The sequence below is a fragment of the Cetorhinus maximus genome, chromosome 6 (assembly GCF_964194155.1).
Source record: "Cetorhinus maximus chromosome 6, sCetMax3.hap1.1, whole genome shotgun sequence".
In the NCBI taxonomy this organism is placed as follows: domain Eukaryota; kingdom Metazoa; phylum Chordata; class Chondrichthyes; order Lamniformes; family Cetorhinidae; genus Cetorhinus; species Cetorhinus maximus.
This window is the reverse complement of record NC_135884.1, coordinates 91100869-91123348: the sequence shown is the minus strand read 5'-3', so window position 1 is coordinate 91123348 and position 22480 is coordinate 91100869. Positions and strand designations below refer to the sequence as shown.

The 22480-nt window shown below is 44.8% G+C and overlaps 1 protein-coding gene across 2 annotated transcripts in view; it reads left to right on the top strand.

Moving 5' to 3' along the window:
• Positions 1-22480, top strand: part of LOC144681903 (matrix metalloproteinase-15-like) — a 161278-nt gene that overhangs the window by 127911 nt on the left and 10887 nt on the right. For both annotated transcript variants that reach the window (XM_078544038.1, XM_078544037.1), the window contains 2 exons: positions 1132-1352; positions 2136-2274. In XM_078544038.1, coding sequence (XP_078400164.1) covers positions 1132-1352; positions 2136-2274 — 360 coding nt within the window. The remainder of the gene's footprint in view (positions 1-1131; positions 1353-2135; positions 2275-22480) is intronic.

Genomic DNA, 22480 nt, shown 5'->3' with positions numbered 1-22480 from the left:
AAAGAGGTTTTAGGTCTTGTTCCTTTCACGCTAGGAGCTATTCTGCTCTGCTTTCATACAAAACCTGGTCACCTGATCAGGAGCCAATTAAAATGCTGTTGTCAGGCAGCTCCCTTGGTCTAGGACTCCTTTTCGGCACCATCCTGTCTTTCATGGCACACTCTGTTCCAGGACTGCAACATTGTAAATATCTGTCATCCTGTTCCAGTGGACATGACTTTTAACCTGCAGCCATTGTAATTCTAATCCACAGTCCAACAGAAAATAAAAAGCTCTGTTCCTTACATGAACAACACCCAATTATAATGTATTGCAGGTCAAGAAGAGAGTTGATAGATACACAGGAGTTGTTACAGTCTTAGAACACATTCCTAATACAGTATACAGCAAAGATGAATACAGGGCATAAAACTAGAGCAGTTCTAGTTTGTGCTTGGTTTATGTTTTCATTGAGCCATGTCTTTTGATTCAGTCACAGGTGTCATATAATTTTCTGAAAGCTTGGCTCACGCTGAAATGTGATTCCATGTTTACTGACAGCTTTGTGGACTCATCCAAATGACTGCTATCTGTATGTGGTGGGCATCAGTGCCAATACTGACCATCTCCTGATATGTATACCATGGCATTTTTCCACCAGGAATCTATGGATGGCGCTCAGAAGCAGGAACCTTGGTTATTTTCTGTTCTTTCCCTCTTCTGATTTAGAAGCACTGAGGCCAATTGAAGTGTTCTCACCCTAGGTGAGATTATCTGCTCAGCACAGAGCAGTGATTGAACCTGGGACTTTGATGGTCTTTATGGCTAAGTACCATAGCATTACATCTATTTAACCCCCCCCCCCCACCAAGAGATCTGGTACAAATAATAGATCAAAACCAGATACTGAAATCTGAAATAAAAACAAGCACTCAGCAGGTCTGGCAGCACAAGTAGAGAGAGAAAAACAGAGTTAACTTATCAGGTCGATTGTCTTTCATATAATTAATAGACATGTGCCTCACTCTCTTGAGTTTGGTTATTTATACTTCTCCCTCAGTGTAAATGTCCATCCCTCCCTTCCGTCTTTCCTCCAAATGTGTCATGTATTGACTGCTGCATTTTTCTGATTGTTCATTGCTTTGTTTCTAGGCCCACCAGATAGCAAACCCAAACCCACAAATTCACTGCCAACCATGACACCACGGAGGCCAAAGAAACCCAAAACGCCCACGGAGAGAAAGCCAGCTCCCAGGGACCCTGATTCTCACAGTCCCAGGACTACAGATGGACCTACTCAATACGGTCCTAATATATGTGATGGCAATTTTGATTGTATGGCTATGTTGCGGGGAGAAATGTTTGTGTTTAAGGCAAGTTGAGTTATTGGGTTTTGTTATTTAATTATCAGTAAACTATCCCTTAGTAGGTCTGTGTAGCAACATTGTTAAGATCAAACAGGTACTAGAGAATGTCAAGTAACCTGAAGCAGTTTTAGCAATGGTGAAATAAAAACAGAATGCTGTAAAAACTCAGCAGGTCTGGCAGCATCTGTGGAGAGAGAAACAGAATTAACATTTAGAGCCAGTATGACTCTTCTTCAGAGCTAAAGAGAAGTAGCAATGATGAGTTTGGCAATACATTAATTTCTGTCACTGTTCCCTACAAGTGATGCAAAACAAAGTGTAGTAATTATTTCTAATGGTGTATCCCTTAACAATGCACCAGGGAAGCAGTAACAGCAACAGCAGGGGTGGGTTTGCCTTTACCCAAACCCACAGTACACCATAATAGCACCAGCAACGGGAGGAAGCAGTAAGGGCACTGTCAGCTCGGTGCCCACATCAGTACACTTTGGGTTAGCAATAACATCATTGCTGCTGGATCACTTATTATTGCAAGGATAATATTATTAACCCAAAATGTACTGATCCATAGGACTACAGTGATACCACCACACACTGACCCATTGTAGTACATAAATTGTGCTGTAACTTTTAGGCTTGTTTGTTCCTTTACAACTAGGAATTAGTTTTGATAATCAGACAAATTAAGAAGAAGAATCTAAGAATTACATATTAGTGAAGGATTTTGAGCTTGTGCAGATCCAGAATTCTCTGTCTGCTTAGCCTGAATTTGCTCTTCTGTCCAAATAGGGACTCTGGTTCTGGAGGGTTCGAAATAACCGAGTACTGGACAACTACCCAATGCCTATTGGCCATTTCTGGAGAGGACTGCCAGCCAATATTGATGCAGCGTATGAACGGCATGATGGAAAGTTTGTGTTTTTTAAAGGTAAGGACAGGATCTGCTTATGAATTCAGGCTGATTATATCCACTGGAGAAAGGGGAATGCAGCTGACACATTAGGTTTTTTTTTGGACCACCATCGTTTAATGTACAGGTTAGTATCAGAGTTATATTAAGAGGTTCTGCAGCGTAGAGAAGAAGTGATGGAACATCAGCCGCAGAAGTGGCCAAAAATCTTCACCAGTTGTGGGCTGAGTGGCTAAAGCCCTGCTTCCCATCTCCATACTGACAGTTAATTTTCTCAACTGTCTTAATAGTTTGCACCTGCCATTGAAGGAGGCACTAGTACGAAAGCAAATGGTCACAAATAGCAACCTTAAAGTAAATGTGCATACAAGAAGCTTGTACATTAGTATAATGCTGATTTAACTGCTGTAAAACTGCCTGCAATATAAATTTGATGGTTTAGTTTGAGCAGTAGCAGGCCTGGGAACTGGTATCACAAGAAATTTGCTTAGGTAATATATTTGCATATATTTCTCAGAGTTGGGACCTTTATGGTGCACTGGACTTTTTTAGGCACTGAGTCAATTTTAATTATGACATAGGGTTGAAATTTTGAGTTACAAATAGTTAAGAGTGCAAAGCACATGATGTGTCAATTTGTACCAGCATGGAGCAACCTATCCAGCAGCCCTTAAAAAGACCACTCAAAAGTCAGCTCAAGATCATTTTTATCTTTTATTTTAATGATGCCAGGAAAAGCAGGAATGGTGCCTGACCTAATATAAGTATTCAGCCCATCTGCAATTCCCGGTGACCCCCACCCCTCTGTAAAGAGGCCAATTTCCCACTCTCCCCAACAAGTAAGCTCCATCAGCTTACCAGCTCCATACAAATTAGGTTCAGGCTTCAAAATGACTCAGGATGCACTGCAGAAACAGCACTTGGATGGGGAAAGCCCACCAAATTCCTATTTTTCAACAAATGTTAAAATTGTCTCTGGTGTGCTTATTACTCTAGAGGTATGGCAGGAAGGCTTTATTACTGTGCAGATCTGACAAGCTGGATTTGCTTCCGTGGTGGCATGGTAGCAAGTGTTTAATGCTCCAGATTTAATTCAATGTGAATTTATTACTTGGGCCATGTTGTTGACACAGATTCATTCCTGTTTCAGGGTAGGTTTATTGCTTTTGAGGTGTGTCAAGGCTGAATTTATTGCCCTGGAGGGAGGGCAGTATGGTTTTGATAATCTGCAGGTTTGACAGTATTTATTTATTGCTCAAGCTGTGACAGGCTAGGGTTATTTCAAGGTGTGACAGGGTGGTTTGAATTCTGGAAATGAGAAAAAATGATATTATTACAAAAAAGTGCATCAGGCCGGTTTAATTACTTTAGAAATGTGGCAGTGTGCTATTAATGATCCAAGGGTGCAGATGCATGTATTTGTAATGTCCAGCTGATTTCCAGGTTGCCCCATGCAATTCAATTCCCCCCAACTTGGAAGTCACATTCAGATTAATATTTCTGCAGCTATTGATTTGTTCAACACTGCCTCAGCTCTGTTTTCAAAGCCGTCATCTCCAGAAAAATTCTTCATTGTCTCCTATCCCTGTCACCCACACCTTGGTACAGTTTCCCCCTTTGACCTCTGATGTCCATTAGGCACAAAATTGAGTACACAACAGGTTTGGTCACCATGGCCAGATCCAGTTTGACCCTATCATATTCTAGTGAGCCTCAGCGGTCTCTTTCAAAATTGTGAACCACCATGGGATCATTCCAGAAGGTAATTCCTAGAACACTTCTTTCTACCAACTACCTCCTTAAATCCCTCTCCCCTGACTCTTCCACTTTCACTGTGAACAACAAGTGCAAAGAGTTCCTGAATTTCGTTGGCACAAAGATTAAGACAATCTCTTTGGCTGCCTGTCACTTTCCCTTTAATCCTTAAGTCAAGCCAAACACCCCATTCTAGCTCAGAGACCATCCAATATACCCAAAGGATGGAGACTGGTTAGCATGTAGCATGGAAAGTGTGGGAAGTTCAAAGCAAGGGAGGCCTACTTGGACATTTTTCTTCGATCTTCAGATATGATTATAGTTATTGAGTAGCCCCTGGTGCAGCCCATTGTCTTCTGTGTTAAGCTGGCATTTGAGACCCATTATGTCATTGGGTGAGCCTCCAACTGAACTCAGGCATAAGCCTCCTACACTTGAACAATCAGACAACCCCTCCACTCTCTGATCTGTCATGCTGCTTTATGCTTCTTGAGCAGAATATTTTCCAACTAAATATTGGAAAGACAGAAGCCATTGTCTTCGGTCTCTGCCACAATCTCCATTTCCAAGTGACTGACTTCATCCCTGTCCCTGGTCACTGTCTGAGCTGAACCATGCTACTCAAGATCTTTGTGTCCTATTTGAACCTGTGATGAGCTTCCAACCACATTGCTGCTCCATAACTAAGACTGCCAGGTTCCATCTTTGTAACATTGCCTGGCTCCACCCCCACCCTAGACCACTTGCTAGTGAAACTCCCATCCATGCCTTTGTTACGTTTCTTCTTATTCATTTGTGAAATGTCAGCATTGCTGGCAAAGCTAGAATTTATTGTTGTTGTTGAGCCACCTTCTTGAACTGCTGCAGTCCAAGTGATGTTGGTACACCCACAGTGCTGTTTGGGAAGGAATTCCAGGATTTTGACCCAGTGACAATGAAAGAACGGCAATATAGTTGCGAGTCAGAATGGTGTGTGATTCGGCAGGGGACTTGCAGATGGTGGTGTTCTCAAGCAACTGCTGTCCGTGTTCTTCTAGGTGACAGAGGTCATGGGTCTGAAGTTGCTGTCCAAGGAGGTTTAACTAATTGCTGCAGTGCCTCTTGTAGATGGTACACACTGCTGCCACTGTGCACAGGTGGTGGAGGGAGTGAATGCTTAAGGTGGTGGATGGGGTGCCAATCAAGTGGGCAGCTTTGCCCTGAATGATGTCAAGCTTCTTGAGTATTGTTGGAGCTGCACTTACCCAGGCAAGTGGAGAGCATTCCATCACACTCCTGACTTGTGCCTTGTAGATGGTGGACAGGCTTTGGGAAGTAAGGAGATAAGTTAGCTGCTGAAGAATTCCCAGCCTCTGACCTGCTCTTGTAGCTATAGTATTTATTTGACTGGTGCAATTAAGTTTATGGGCAATGATGACTCCAGGATGCTGATGGCGGGGCCATTGTACATCAAGGCGAGATAGTTACATTCTCTCTTCTTGGAGCTGGACATTGCCTGGCACTTTTGTGTCATTAATGTTACTTGCCGGTTATCAGCCGAAGCCTAAATGTTATCCTGGTCTTGCTGCATGTGGGCACAGACAGCTTCTGCACCTAAGGAGTTATGAATGGCACTGAACACTGCAATCATCAACAAACATCCCCATGTCTGACCTGATGTCATTGATGAAGCAGCTGATTGGGTCTAGGACGGTACCTAGAGGAACTCCTGTAGCTTTGGCCTGGGGCTGAGAAAATTGGTCTTCAACAACCACAACCATCCACCTATGTGCTAGGCATGATTCAAACCAGTGTAGAGTTTTCCCACTGATTCCCATTTTCTCAACAATTTTGCTAAGGCTCCTTGATGCCACACTTGGTCAAATGCTGCCTGATATCTAGGGCAGTCACTATCACCTTAGCTCTTGAGTTCAGCTATTTTATCCATGTTTGGACCAAAGTTGTAATGAAGTCAGGAGCCGAGTGGCCTTGGCAGAACCCAAACTGAGAGCATCAGTGAGTAAGTTATTGATGAGTAAGCGCCGCTTGACAGCATTGTCGATGACACCTTCAGGCACTTTGCTGATGATTGAGAATAGAGTGATGGGGTGGTATTTGGCTGGATTGAATTTGTTCTGTTTCTTGTGGACAGCACATACCTGGGCCGTTTTTCTCATTGTCGGGTAGATAGCAATGTTGTAGCTGTAGCTAAAGCGGTTTGGCTAGGGGTGTGGCTAGTTCTGGAGCACAAGTCTTCAGTACTGCAGTCGGGATGTTGTCAGGACCCATAGCATTTGCTGTATCTAATGCCTTCAGCTTTTTCTTGACATCGCATGGAGTGAATCAAATTGGCTGAAGTTTGATGTGTGATGGTAGGGGACCTCAGGAGGAGGCGAAGATGGATCACCCATTTGACAATTCTCCTGAAATTGGTTACAAATGCTTCAGCGTTGCCTTTTACACCGACATGCTGGGCTCCACTGTCATTGAGCATAGGAATGTTTGTGGAGCCTCTTCCTCCATTTAGTTGTTTAATTGCCTGCCACCATTCACAACTGGTTGTGGCAGGACTGCAGAACTTTAATCTGACCAATGGGTTGTGGAAGCAATTAGCTGTGACTATAACATGCTGCTCCTACTTTTTACCATGCATGTAGTCCTGTGTTGTAGCTTCGCCAGATTGGCACCTCAATTTTTAGATATGTCTGGTGCTGCTCCTGGCCTGCCCTCCTACACTCCCCATTGAACCAGAGTTGGCTCCCTGCTCTTTAGTAATAGTAGAGTGAAGGATATGCCAGGCTAGGAGTTTACAAATTGTGGTTGAATACAACTCTGCTGCTGCCGATAGCCCATGGATGCCTGGTTTTGAGCTGCTAAATATGTTTTGAACCTAATTCATTTAGCATGTTAGTAGTGCTATACAACACAATGGAGTGTGTCCTCAATGTGAAGATGGGACTTTGTCCCTACAAGGACTATCTGGCGGTCACTCCTACCAATTCTGTCATAGACAGATACATCTGCAACAGGTGGATAGGTGAGGGCAAGGTCAAGTAGGATTTTACTTCCTGTAGGTTCTTTCATCACTTGCCACAGGCCCTGTCTGGCAGCTGTGTCCTTCAGGATTTAGCCAGCTTGGTAAGTAGTGGGTGCTACCGAGCTACTCTTTGTGATGGCCATTGAAATTTCATAAGAACACAAGAGATAGAAGCAGGAATAGACAATAAGGCTAACTGAGCTTGCTCCACCATTCAGTGCAATCTTGACTGATCTTGGGCTTTAACTTCACCTTCCCACCCCCTCCCTATATTATTTGATTCCCTGAGAGATCAAGGCACAGATTTTTGTCTGGGGGTTGGAACCCAATCTTAAAAATGTCTGCCTGCGGGCTCAGGACCTGCCTTTGTGCTCTGGCACTGCGTTTAAGTAAATGAAAAATAATAATAAAACAAAAAACATACCTTCAGACCTCACCACCCCCCCCAACACATTCCCTATTTCCCATCTATGCCACATGCCCCTCTACCCACCCCCATGGTCCCTAATACCCCCTATGGCAACCTAGTGTCAGCTTATGCCAAGCCATGGCCCCATCCACCACCCTTTATCCTTGGACAGTTCCTTGTGTCTGGACAGTTCCTTGACAGCTGGACAGTTTTAAGTCAGCGTTAATTGTCCACCCCAAATTGCCCTTGAGAAGGTGGTGATGAACTGCCTTCTTGAACCACTGCAGTCCATGTAGCATAGGTACACCCACAGTGCTGTTAGGCAATATATTTCCAAGTCAGGATGGTGTGTGACTTGGAGGGGAACTTCCAGGAGGTGGTGTTCCCATGCGTCTACTGCCCTTGTCCTAATGGGTGGTAGCTGTCATGGGTTTGGAAGGTGCTGTCTAAGGAGCCTTGGTGAGTTCCTGCAGTGCATCTTGTAGATGGTACATACTGCTGCCATTGTGTCAGTGGCGGAGGGAGTGAATGTTTGTGAACTGGGTGCCCATCAAGCGGGCTGTGTTGTCCTGGATGGTGTTGAGCTTCTTGAGTGTGGTTGGGGCTGCACTCATCCAGGCAAGTGGAGAGTATTCCATCACATTCCTGACTTGCGCTTTGTAGATGGTGGATAGGCTTTGGAGAGTCAGGAGGTGAGTTACTCGCTGCAGGATTCCTAGCCTCTGGCCTGCTCTTGTAGCCACAGTATTTATGTGGCTAGTCCACTTCAGTTTCTGGTCAATGGTAACTCCCAGGATGTTGATAGTGCAGTATTCAGCGATGGTAATGCCATTGAACGTCATGGGGCAATGCTTAGATTCTCTCTTGTTGGGGAGATGGTTCAGACCTCCTCTTATCTGGTCTGCTCTGCACAATCCGGGATTCATGCAGCTGGAGTTCAAAAATTGGAAATCAATGGAGGCAGCTGGTTCAGCGATTTGCATATGCCCGGCCCGACTCCAGAACTGCTCCCACGGAGATGAGAAATGCCAGTTTCAGGGACAGGACTTAGAATTTTCAGCCAGTTCTGGGATTTTTGCCATGACATAGAGCCTCTCCATTGTGGTGAAAATCTGGGCCCAAAATTCTGTCTATCACAGCTTTCAATTTAGCCAACAATAGAGCATCCACAACTGTCTGGGGTAGAGATTTTCAAAGATTCGCAACTCTTTGAGTGAAGAAATTTCTCCTTATTTCAGTCCTAAGTGATCAGCCCATTATCCTGAGATTGTGCCCCTGTGTTCTAAGATTCCTCAGCCAGCAGAAATAACCTCTCAATGTCTACCCTGTCACGCCCCTTCAGAATCTTGTATTTTTCAATGAGATCACCTCTCAGTTTCTAAACTCTAGAGAATATACACTCACTTTACTGAGCCTTGCATCATAGGACAATCCTCTAATCTGAGGGTCCAATCTAGTAAACTTTCACTGTACTGCTTCCAATGCAAGTATATACTTGCTTAAATATGGAGACCAAAACAGCACACAGTATTCCAGGTGTGGTCTCATCAAAGCCCTGTACAATTGTAGCAAGACTCTTTTATTCCTATACTCCAATCCCCTTGCAATAAAGGCCAACATGCATTTGCCTTCTTAATTGCTTGCTGTACCTGCATGCTAACTTCCTGAATTCCATGCACAAGCGCACCCAAATCTCTCTGAGCATCAACATTTACATGCCTTTTAAAAAATATTCAACTTTTCTATTTTTATGGTCCAAGTGAATTGGGGAAGCAGTGGTGCAATGGTATTGTTACTGGTCTAGTAATCCAGAGACCAAGGGTAAACCTCTGGGGACTCAGGGTTCAAATCCTGTGACAGATGGTGAAATTTGAATCCAATAAAAATTTAGAATTAAGTGTTCTAATTCACTTAGAACATGAACATGAAATCATTGTCGATTGTTCACTAATTGCTCACTTTGACTTGTGGTTGACTCTTAAATGCCCTCTAAAATGGCCTAGCAAGTCACTCAGTTGTACCAAACTGTGACAAAATTTGGATAAGGAATGAAATTGGATGGACCACCTGGCATCAACCCAGGCACCGAGTTGTGACAACAGCAATGTTGAGACAGTGACAACGACAACCTCAGCCCTGTCGACCTTGCAAAGTCCTCCTTACTAACATCTGGGGGCTAGTGCCTAAATTGGGAGAGCTGTCTCACAGACTAGTCAAGCAACAGCCTGACACAGTCATACTCATGGAATCATACCTTACAGACAGTGTCCCAGACATCACCATCACTGGCAGGACAGCCCAGCAGTGGTGGCAGTACAGTCATATACAGTCGTGTGGGAGTTCCTCTGGGAGTCCTTGACATTGTGCCACATGAAGTCTCATGGCATCAGGTCAAACATGAGCAAGGAAACCTCCTGCTGATTACCATATACTGCCACCCCCCATCAGCTGATGAATCATTACTCCTCCATGTTGAACACCACTGGGAGTAAGCACTGAGTGTGGCAAGGGTGCAGAATGTACTCTGGGTGGGATTTCAATGACCATCACCAGGAGTAGTTCAGTAGTACCATTACAGACGAACTGGCTGAGCCTGTGGCAGGCGGTGAGGGAACCAACAAGAGGGCAAAACATACTTGACCTCATCCTCACCAACTTGCCTGCTGCAGATGCATCTGTCCATAACAGTATTGGTAGGGGTGACCACCGCACAGTCGTTGTGAATAAAAAAACCTCACAATTCCTCACATTATATTCCATCTGCCATCTTGTTTCCCACTCACTTAACCTATACATATTCCTTTGCAGCCTCTCTTGTGTCTTCCTCACAACTTACATTTCCACTTAGCTTTGTAGCATCAGCAAATGTAGGTACATTGCTCTCTGCCTTTGTGCCTAAGTCATTAATAAAAATTGTAAATAACTGATGCCCCAGCACTGTCCCTTGCTGCACTTCACTAGTCACAGCCTGCCAACTCGAAAATGTGCCATTTACGCCTACTCTTTGCTGCCTGTCCATTAACCGATCCTATATCCATGCTAATATATTACCATTATCTCTGCAGCTATCTTTTTCAGAATCCTAGAATGTAGGCTATCAGGTCCTGGAGATTTGTCCAATATTGGTCCTTTAAATTTCTGTGGTTCTTTTTGTCTGCTGATAGTAATTACCTTAATTTCCTCACTCTCCTTAGCACTTAGGTTACCTCTATTCCTGGTACGCAACTTGTGTCTTCTACTGTGAAGACATCCGTTCCTCATTCCCCATAATAATTTCTCCTGTCTCTGCTTCAAAAGGACCTTCTAAGTAGCTTCTTAGTTATTCTCCTGCTTTTCTTTGCAAAAACTCTTGTAATTTTTTTTTCTTCCTGGCTTCTATTTTTTTTCCTTTTTTTCAACATTTGGTGGTCCCTTTGCTAGTTGCTAAATCACTCACAATCCTCAGACTTACTACTATTCTTTGCAATCTTACAAGCCTCTTTTAATCTAATGCAATCTTTAACTTCCTGAATAAGCCACGGATGGATGTTTCTTGCTGAGTTTTTTTACAATGGAATATATTTTTGTTGAAAATTTTGAATTGTTTATTTATATCTTTCTTAAGGTTATTTTATGGCCATACCTTTTGTCTATTTACCCATTCAACTTTAGCCAGTTCTCCCCTCATATCTATGTAATTGGCTTTGTTTAAGTTTAAGTTTCTGCTTCCTGTTTGGGTTATGTCGCTTTCAAACTTAACGTGGAATTCAATTGTACAATGATCACTAGTCCCTAGCAGATCTTTTACTTTGAGATTGCTAATTAACTCTGCCGCATTACAGAATACTGGATCTAAACTAACTTTATCCCTAATACGTTCCACAATGTATTGCTCCAGGAAACTGTCATGGAAACATTCTACAAACTCATCTTCTAGACCACCCTTTCCAATATTATTGGTCCAATCTATATGAAGATTAAAGTCCCCCACAATTATTACATTGTGTTTGTTACTCACTCCAATAATTTCTTGTTTAATGTTCTGTCCAACAGTATAACACCTGACAGGGGGCCTATGAACTACTCTCAGCAGTGTTTCCTGACTCTTGCTATTCCTAATATCCAGCCACCCTGATTCTACTTCATGATTTTCTGAACCAAGATACTTCCTCTCTAATGTCTTTCTGTCATCCTTTATTATCAGGGCTAGGCCTCCTCCTTTGCCATTCTACCTGTCTTTTCGAAATGTAGTGTACTCTGGAATATTTATTTCCCAACCTTGGTCACCTTGTAATCATGCCTCTGTAATGGTGATTAGATCTACACTGTGTCTCTCTTTGTGCCACTAATTCATCTAGCTTGTTGCAGATGCTTTGCACATTCAGAAAAAGAGCCTTTAATTTCAATTTTTTACTGCTATTCCCTGCATGGGTCTTACTCACTGATGGACAATTACTTTTAAAACTTCTGTTCCTTCATGTCCCCCACTGCTTGTCTTTACCCACATCACTGCATTGTTTTGTTGCTTCGACTTTTCTCTTTGGATTTCTAAATCTCCCTTCACCCGAACCCTTCTCCCCCTTCCCCTTCTGTTAGTTTGAAGCCCTATCCACAGCCCTAGTTGTATGATTCAAGGGGACACTGGTCCGAGCCCTATTTCACTGGAACCCATCCCAACAGAACAACTCTGTCTTTCCAAAGTACTGGTGCTAGTGCCCCATGAATTTAAAGCCCTTCTTCCTACACCACCCTTTGACCCCATCTTTAATTCTCTAATTTGGTTGACCTTATGCCAATTGGCACATAGCTTAGGAAACAATCCAGAGATGATTATATTTGATGTTCTGCATCTTAATTTGAATTCCAACTCTTCAAACTCTCTCAGCAGAACCTCATTCCCAGTTCTACCTATGTAATCGGTTCCCATGTAGACCATGGCAGCTGGATCATTCCCCTCCCATTCCAAATTCATTTCCAGCAATGTGGAGTTGTACTTAACCCTGGCACCGGCTAGGTAACACCACCTTTGGGGTCCTTGGTTGCAGCTGCAGATAACAATGTCCATTCCCCTGACTATACTGTCCCCTATGACCACCATGTTTCTTTTTACTCCCCCCACTTGAATGGCATCCTGCAACATCATGCCATGTTCAATTTGCTTATCCACCTTGAAGTCCTTCTCTTCATCCACACAGGTAGCAAACACCTTGTATTTGTTGGTCAAAGTCAAGGGTTGAGTCTCTTTCATCCCCACACCTGCCTGAACTCGCTGTCACAGCCTCCTGTCCTTTACCATTGACCAACTCGTAAGTTCTATCTAACCTAAGGGGTTGACTGCCTCTGGAACAAAGTATCCACGTAACTGTCCCCTACCTAATGCTCCACAATGTGTGCAACTCAGACTCCAACTCAGCAACTTGGATCCAAAGTTACTCAAGTCACAGACACTTCCACAGTTGTCTGGCTACGTGATTGCCCAGGACTTCAATGCATTCCACAGATTCCCATATGTTGTAGTCATGGCCCAATACCATATTTGCCTTGTCCGTCTAACCTTATTTATTTAATTAGTCAATTAATCATTAATTTGTACAGCTAAAATATTAGTAAGTCTCCTAGCCCAGAGGCAAAAGGAGAACACTGAACTACTTGAGGCTGAAAAATGGTATAAAAATGAGCACCTCTTTCCCCTTCTTCACCAAATTTCTACCTGTAACAAATTCCCGACATAGCACTAGTTCATAGTCACACTCAGTCCTCGTTGTCTCACCCTATGCTCTTCCACCCAGAATATATTCTGGGCCATTGTTACCCTCAGTGCTTCTTCCAAATGGTGTTCAACATGGAGGAACACTGATTCATCAGCTGAATGATCAAGGGCAGTATGTGGCAATCAGCAAGGCATTTCCTTGTCCATGTTTGACTTGATGTCATGAGACTTCATGGGGTGCAGACTCAGTGTTGAGGACTTCCAGGGCTTCTTGTTCCCAACTGTATATCACTCTTGCATCCATCCCTGGCGAGTCTGTCCGGTTGGTGGGATAGGTCATACCCAGGGATGGTGACGAAGGAGTCTGGGACATTGGCCATAAGATATGATTCGGTGAGTATATCTATACCAGGCTGTTGCTTGACTGTGGGACAGCTCTCCCAATTTTTACATAAGCCCCTAGATGCTAGTGAGGAGGACTGCAGGGTCTATGGGGCAGGATGTACCTTTTTTGTTTCTGGTGCCTAGGCCAGTGCCAGTGGTCCATCCGATTTTATTCTTCCTTTACTTTTCCCCCAATTCTGGCCTTTTACACATCCTCAGATTTCATCCCTCTGCTATTAATGCCGTGCCTTCAGCTGCCTTGGTCCTAAGCCCCTTTGCCTCTATACCTCTCTGTCCTTCTTTAAGACACTATAAAACTTTTTTTGAGCAAATTTTGATCATCTGCTCTGGTATCTCCTTAGGTAGATTGTTGTCAAATTTTATTTTCTATTGCTCCTGTGACATGCCTTGGAATGTTTAATGTGCAAACGGTGCAGGTAAATACAAGTTTGCGTTGTTGGTATTTCATTTGCTCCATTTTAACAGTCCTGTTTCCACCTAGCAGGAGGAAATAAAATTTCCCTGTGTATATTTGTGTCCCCTTTCCCCTGTGTGTTCTGCAGAGCAGATGAGAGGACAGAGATTGAAATAATCAACAATACAAAGTATAAAAAATATCTTTTAAAAAAAGTTAAGGATGCCTTAACCTTTGACCTTCAGACTTTTTCTGTTTTCTGTATTTATCCAACAACAGATTCTTTCATAGGTGGGAAGTGGAAGGGGTTCTTATCTGCTATTTCAGGAGGTTTTGGTGTAAAGTGCAGGAAAATATGTGTTTGTTGTATAATTTACCATTGTTTCCTGGCAGGATGAAACATCATCATTTTGCACAGAGGGTCAGGACTGAACATACAAATTTCCCAGACATAAGCACAGAACAGCTGTGGGTGAGGCAGCCTCTGCATCACATGAACACTCCCAGAAGGTTGTTTACAGATTCCATTTCCTTACAAGCACACATACTGTGAGTGAAACTACACAGTGTATTGATAGGGCTGTTGTCCTTTGCCAAATCCAAAATTGGACAGAGGGAAGCTGTGGAAAGGGAGCAGGGCTTAGCAGTTTCTTAGGTCCAAAGTAATCTCTTGGCAAAATCTCTATTACTGAAAATGACCAACAGTAAATGTTTTCTGTCAAAGAATGGCAATCACTTTAGCATTGTATATAAGCTCAGCAAACAGCTTAACTCAGGAAAGCTTTAAATAATGCACTAACTGGATGGGATTCAGTTTTTCATGCCATTTAAAGAGTTCATACTGCATGTGTTGAACAACTGTGCCTGTGCAGCAAAAGTATTTTGTCTGTAAAATCTGTTCCCATTCTCCAAAACCAAATTTTTAATATCCAATTTTAAAATGAACTTTTTGGGCCTGAAATTATTGGTGCTCTGCTCTAGCAATGGAGAATCAGCAGAGCAGGATTTCCGGGTGCCAGTCTACTCTGATCCTGATGATGACAACAACAACTAGTATTTATGTAGCACCTTTAATATAATAAAATTTCTCAATGTGCTTCTCAGGAATGTTATAAGGCAAAATTTGACACCACACTACTTAAGGAGATATTGCGCAGATGACCAAAAACTTGATCAAAGGGATAAGTCTTAAGAAATGTCCTAAAGGAAGAAAGTGAGATAGGGAGGGAATTCCAGAGCTTAGGGCCTTGGCAGCTGAAAGCACAGCCACCAGTGATGGAGCGATTAAAATCGGGGATGGTTAAGAGGCTAGAATTATAGAAATGCAGATATCTTGAAGGGTTGTAGAGCTGAAGGAAATTACAGAGATAGAGAAGGGCAAGGCTGTGGAAGGATTTGAAAATGAGGATGAGAATTTTGAAATTGAGACATTGTTTAACTGGGAGCCAATATTAGCGAGCAGAGGGGTTGATGGTGCAAAGGACTTGGGTGAGTGACGATTTGGGCAGCAGAATTTTGAATGAGCCCAAGTTTACAAAGAATTGTATGTGTGAGGCCAGTCATGAGTTTGTTGTAATAGTCAATCTAGAGGTAATAAAAAGAGAGATGAGGGTTTCAGCAGCAGATGAGCTGAAGCAGGGTGGAATGGGGAAATATTATTAGGGTGAAAATAAGTAGTGGTGGCACAGATGTGTGGTTGGAAGCTCATCTTGGGGCCAAATATGACACCAATGTTGTGAGCACACTGTTTCAATCTCAGACAGTTGCCAGGGAGATAGGTGTTGTCAATAGCTTGGGAACCATGGCTGTAGGTGGGGGCTGAAGATGATAACTTCAGTCTTCCCAATATTTAATTGGAGGGAATTTCTGCTCATCCAGCACTGGATGTTAGGCAAGCAATTTGACAATAGTAAATACAGAAAATGCTGGAAAAACTTAGCAAGTCTGGTAGCATCTGTAAAGAGAGAAACAGAGTTAACATTTCGAGTCCGTATGACCTCTTCTTCAGAGCAGAATAGAAGTAATGATGTGATGGATTTTATACTGTAGAACACCTTCGCTCAGTCTACAAGCATGACCCCAACCTTCCTGTTGCTTGCCATTTCAATTCACCATCTTGCTCTCATGCCCACACTTCTGTCCTAGGCCTGCTGCAATGTTCCACTGAAGCCCAATGCAAACTGGAGGAACAGTACCTCATCTTCCAATTAGTCACTTTACAGCCTTCTGCACTTAAAATTGAGTTCAACAATTTCAGACCATGAACTCTGTCCTCAATTTTGATACTTTTAAAAATATCTTTTCCCCAATCTCCACACCACCCCACCACCACCACCACAGGGCCATCTGTAACTTGTTCTTCGCAGAGTGCTGACTCTTGTTCTGCTATTAACGCATTCTGCTATCTTACCTTTATGCCACTATTAGCATCTTCTTTAGTCTTCAACATCTGTTTAGAGCAAGTTTGGAGGTGGCTGGGAGTGTCCGTAAAATGGGAGTGGACGGTGTTTGACCAGAAGTCCAACATTTTGATGTCACTTCTGGATTTTACCAACAGTGGAAACCCTGGAGGGCAGACTTTGGATACCTAGGCAGTAGGACACCAATGAAGGTTTTAGAAAGGCCAAGTAACTGCAATTTTATGGTGGATTTCTCATTTTACCGGTTATACTTGGGGACCACATTGGTTTTGGAAGCCTGCCTGGTTAAACAACGAGGCAAGGAAATAGGGGCTAAGTGTTGGCTCTTTTAAGTATCCATCAGAAGAACCAGTGTGTGGTGGCAGGGAAGGTAGTTCACAGGGGGAACTGTCAGAAGTTGGCAGGGATACTAGGACTCTGGGGCATATTGGCATGTTTACACAGAGACAGTGCAACTTTCTGTGGGAAAAAAACTAAAGGACAGGTTTTGAGGATGGGGCAGCCTGCTGTATGGAAGGCCTGGGAACAAGGGAGAGACCACCTGCTATTGGCCTCATCCACCTAGGCCTCGTGGCCCCCATTAAGAAGGAGGGGCAGCTCAGAGGGAGGTCCAGACTCTGACAGGGGCACATCAGCAACCTCAGGACCAGCAATAGGACCAGTCTCAAGATGGGCAAGCTGCAGAAAGACGTAGAGGGGCAAGCCAACAGGCATCTCCTCACAGATGAGGCTATCTCCAGGAGAATGTGCACCATCTGAGGCTGAACTTATTTCAAGTGCCCGAATGGCAGTGCCAGCAAAGATTGCGGCTCTGCAGGGAGGTTATCACTGATGTCTGCGCCATGCTTCAGGATGAACTGAGACCCATGAGGGTCGATGGATACCCAGTGTCAGTGGCACGGTGCCTCCCAACCTCAGCACTTCCAGCTCTTTACGGGCATCCACTGGGGACATATATGGAATTTCTCAATCTGCAGCCCATCAGTGCATTAAGAAGGTGACCAGTGCCAAGTTCAAGAAGCCCGGTGACTCTGTGCGTTACCGCATCAACCCAAACAGTCAGGCAGTGGGGCCCATCAGCTTCAGGCCATCACGGGATTCTCCGAGGCACAAGGCGTCATTAACTGCATGTATGTGGCCATCAGCACTCCATGGTGCAGTCAGCAATCTTCATCACCAGGAAAGGTTTGCATTTCATCTATGTCCAATTGGTCTTCAACCACTGAAAGGATAATCTTTAGGTATGTGCACAGTTCCTGGGAAACAGTCACAGCACATCACTTCAACAGTCCCAGGTGACACAGATTTTCTGGCCCCTGCATTCCTTCAGGGATCGATACTTGGAGACAAGGGCTACCCACTACAGTTATGGCTACTCATGCCTGTGTGTATCTCATATACAGATGCAGAGGAGGGTTACAACACGTGCTATGGGACAACTTGAGCGCCCGTCAAGCAGGCCGTTGGGTTTTTGAAGATGCGATTCAGGTGCCTAGACCAATCTGGTGGAGCCTTTGAGTACAAGGAAGGCTTGGGACACCCGAGTATAGAGTCATTCCCTGTGTCCCTTTTGTTCTTTCAGAAAGATTCCAATAAAGGCTTACCTTTTTTCAGCCCTGCTTTCGCCCCCTTCATTTTGCACTTCATTGCCCATTATCCAGGTACACAGTGCACAGCGGCATAGCTGAAGAATTGAATGGATGCACCTTGGTCCATCGCTTCATGCAAATCAAGGGAACAAGGGTATAGATGAGATCTGAGGGCAGCAAGAATTGGAATGAGAAGCAGCAACAGTGAATGAAAGATTTATTGAGCCATGCAACAGAAACAAAACTTAACATCTACATATGTAACCACCCATGAACTTCAAGTGTTGTCCACACCAGGGGCTGGATTTTCAACTGCCAGCGAGGTTGGGAACACGTGCAGGCACAATTTAAAAATTGCATTCCCAGATGATGGCACTGGATTCCACCTCTGAAATGCAATGCAATTTTCAATTAAGTGCCTGTTAAACTAGTTGTGCAGCTAATTAAAAAGCCTCATTGGGCCAATTTCAGATATTCAGTCAGCAAGCATGGGGAACCTGAAGTATGGAAGTACTCACCTTGACAGACCAAATTAGGAAATTGTGCTGAGTAATATGCTCCAAAAACGAGAGCGTCTCGCGCCTATGTATTATCAGGCATGATGATGTCAGGTCGCATTCCTGATGGCTGGCAGGCAGGGCTAAAAATCAGGAGCCCGCCCACGTTATTCAAATCTAATTAGAGTGGGTATTTAAGTTCGTTAATGAGACAATTGACCAGAATAATACAAAACGTCTGCAATAAAGCACTTGCAGAGTCTGTTTCACACCAGATGGGGTTCCCATTCTCTTATGAGACAGCTTGTTAGGGCAGCTTTAAAAGCTTCAGCCAAGCCCTGAGTTTCAGCTTAGCAGTTCAGAGTTCTGCGTCTGCTGAAAGTGCTTCTGCAAGAAGCAGAGTTTGCTTTTAAAACTTATCTTAATTAGAGGCCTTATTCCTCCTGCTGAGAGGTCCATTTAGACATTGGCTAGTTTAAAGCCTAGGGTGATGAACAAAAAAATTGGGATTGTGGTCTCTATAGGGGACACAACCTCCAGAGGATGAGGAGAGTGAGAAGAGGAAGGGTAGATCGGGAGGTCCAGGATGCAGTGGTGGTGCATGAAGGTGCCAGAGCTGCGCCTGACCCAGAGGATGATGAAGCCGTCATACATCCTCAGCAGAGGCATAGAAGGACTTATGCATCCCTCGAGTATATTGGCAGTGATTGAGCAATCTGCAGGTGTCCGAAACACAATGCAAGAGGAGGCTCAGACTCTCAGTCACATCACTGTGTGACATGTTGGCAGGGGAGATCTCCTCCAACTGTGTTGGGGATCACCCGATACCTGTAGCTCTAAAGGTCACTGTCGCACTCAACCTCTTCGCGACAGGATCTTTTCAGACAGCCTGTGGAGACCTCAGCAGCATAACACAGCCTGCTGCACACCATTGTATCAAAGTCTTCACTGATGCAATCTTTCGAAGGGCAGGGAATTACATCTCCTTCACATCGGATGAGTAGTGTCAACTCGACAGACCGAGGGTTTGTGGCGATTGCATTTTCCCCAGGGTACAGGGAGCTATTGACCGTATGGACATGGCAATAAAGGCTCCTGCTGGACAGCCCTGCACCTTTATTAACAGGATGGGTTTCCACTCATTGGACGTGCAACTGGTCTGTGATCATCGTCGATGGATCGTGCAGGTATGCACCAGGTACCCAGGCAGCAGCCAATACTGCTTCATTCTGCATAGTTCACAGGTGGCAGACCTATTCAGTGGCCTTGATGCCCTGGATGGATGGCTTCTAGGTGACAAGGGTTACCCATTGAAGAGATGGATCATGATGCCAGTGAGGGCACCTAGAACAGAAGTGGAGAGGAGATACAATAACAGCCACATAAGCACCAGAGCCATCGTCGAATAGATCATCGACCTATTGAAAATGAGGTTCACATGCTTTGACAGATTAGCAGAGGCATCGCAGTATACTCCTTCATGTGTGTCCCTCATGGTGGTGATGTATTGCGCCCTCCATAACCTCGCTAGCCAAAGAGGGGATGCCCTTGAGGATGAGGGCACAGCAGATAGGGGCTGTTCATCTGAGGATGAGGGCAAGGATGAGTTGAGGGAACATGGCAACGTTCAGGTGGAAGGCCCGGGATGTGATCGCATGGATGGCCTTGACACCAGGGATACCTTGTTAAGGCAGAGGTTTCAATAGTTTCAAAAGTACCCCCCTGAGATGCGTGCACAGCATGTGTCCAAACCTTTTTCCATGTGCAATGAGAGACCCGTGTCACCATTCTGTCAATGCACTTACCGTGTTCAAATATTGACAAAGCATCCTGCCTTGCATCAAACTATTAAAGCTATCGCCTATCTCCTGAAAGAAGTTGCACAGCCACAACATACTATAAAAATCTCTGCATGAGGGACAATGAGGTCAGGGTTTATTTACAGACTAATGGCACTTAACATTCATAGGCATAAGGAATGCACCCATGTGACCCTCTTAGTAACTACTGTGGAGTTTTTGGTGCATTTCCGAGTGTTCCGGCTCAGTGCTGCTCCCTCACTTGCAGCTGCACTGGAGAAAGACCACTGATCTGCTATCTCTCTTGCCCTGGATGATTTCAGTGGATGTTCTCTGTGCGGCTGAGGCTTTGAGTGGCCCGCCATGTTAGAAGACTCCTGCTGAGTGGCAGGAGAATCTTCTTTCGCTTCGGCACTGCACAAGGAGTGTGTTAATGGCGAATGGACGGAGGGGATGCTGCCCCATCAGAAGTGCCCTGAGAGGTGCTTCCAGATGATGGCAGCTGTTGTTCATCCTCTCCCACTAAGACCATGTGGTTCTCCCTGCCTTCCCGTGAGGTCCCAGGAGGTGGATCTGTGCCCATGCTCCCAGTTCCCCTGTCGCCCTGGCTCCCAGCCCCTGAGCTCAGAACCAGGGTGATGGTGTGCAGGTTCAAGCTCATACCCACGATTCCATCTGCTGTTCACTCAATTTGCCCTTCCAGGACAGTTGTCTGTCTGTCCATGAAGGAAGCTTGACGCTCTGAAGAGATGGTGATCGCAGTGCACAAGGCCTGGGTGGACACCTCCACAGTCTGGGCCAGAGGACGCAATCTGTCTGGTTTATCCGTCAAATCCCCGTGGACCTCATGCTGGACATCCAATATCAGCCACCTTACAGTCAACTCCAGAGGCTCATCATCTGACTCGAAATCAGTCTCTGGATCACCCCAGACACTCCTCTGATTGCCCGAGGCCTACTCCACCACGCTCTTCAGCAGCCGCAGGTGTGACTGTGAAGTGTCCTCACTAGACTGTGCATGCCCTTGTCCCAACATGAAAATCCCTGCTGAGGTGTCAGTATCTGCGCTGATGCTTGGGACAGAGAGAGGGTGTGATGCTACATCCTCCGAAAGTTCTTCCTCATCCTCGGAGGGGAGTGACAGCCTGTCATCTAGACTAGGGTCAGCGGAAGAGGCTTCACCTGTGACAGAGAGACAGAAGTAAGGGGGGTTAGCAGTCATCATAAACCTTTCCACAGCTGCGCAAAGTCACAAAGCTCAGCAGCATTAGTCATGTGCAACATGACAGATGAGACCAGGCAGACACTATACATACTTGTAACAACATCTAACGCTTCTGCGTATGAAGCTTCCCTGGGTTTTAGCATCAAAATGAGATTTTTGACTTTCGTTGCATCATGCCAAACATGTATCCACCTCCCAATCGCCCTTTTCTATCGGTTTCTGCCCTTTGCCATCTCACCAGACCCATGCCTTCTCCGAATCTTGCCTCTGCCAATGGATCTGGATGACTCAGACTCAGACAGCGTCAAAACCTCATCCTCAAATGGAGTCAGTACAATGAGGTTTGGCACTTCCACTACAGTCTGGTCTTGCTGATGGGCATTGTGGGCACGCTTCTCCTGATAATAGGTATGACATTGCAATCACTGTTAGTTTATTTGATGGCATGCCGCCGACGTATTATTAGCAGAACGCTTGGCAGCCTAGATACTGTGCACCTTCCTCTTCTGCACAGGCTGCCAATCCCCCACCCTGCAACTGGACCAAAGCGATAAGTACATACTGAATTGGTGCTAACACCAGTGCATTTGCTGAATCATGTTTCCTTGGAGCTCCAGCCAACCTCATATGCCTCCTGTATTCATGATGCTATCCTATAGCATATTGGTACAAAATACCGCATACTGAGGTCTTACTCACCATGTGAGGTCATTGAGCCTCTTCTGGCATTGAGACCCGGTTTGCCTCACCAGCCCAATACTGCTGACCTCCGCAGCTACCTCCTTCCAGGCAACACGTGTTTGGGACAGGTTTCTTCTCTTCCCGCTAGATGGCATGATTTGATCCCGTCAGTTAGAAACAGCATGGAGGAGGGCTCTCAGGGAGTCATTGTTAAATCAAAGGGCTGGTTTGACCCCTCTCCCCTTGCTCCAATGGTTCTGACATCTCTGGAGGGAAACATGCAACAACTAGACAACTCCTCTATGCCAAGATGCAGAAAACTTGTTTATGTTCAAAAAGAATGCC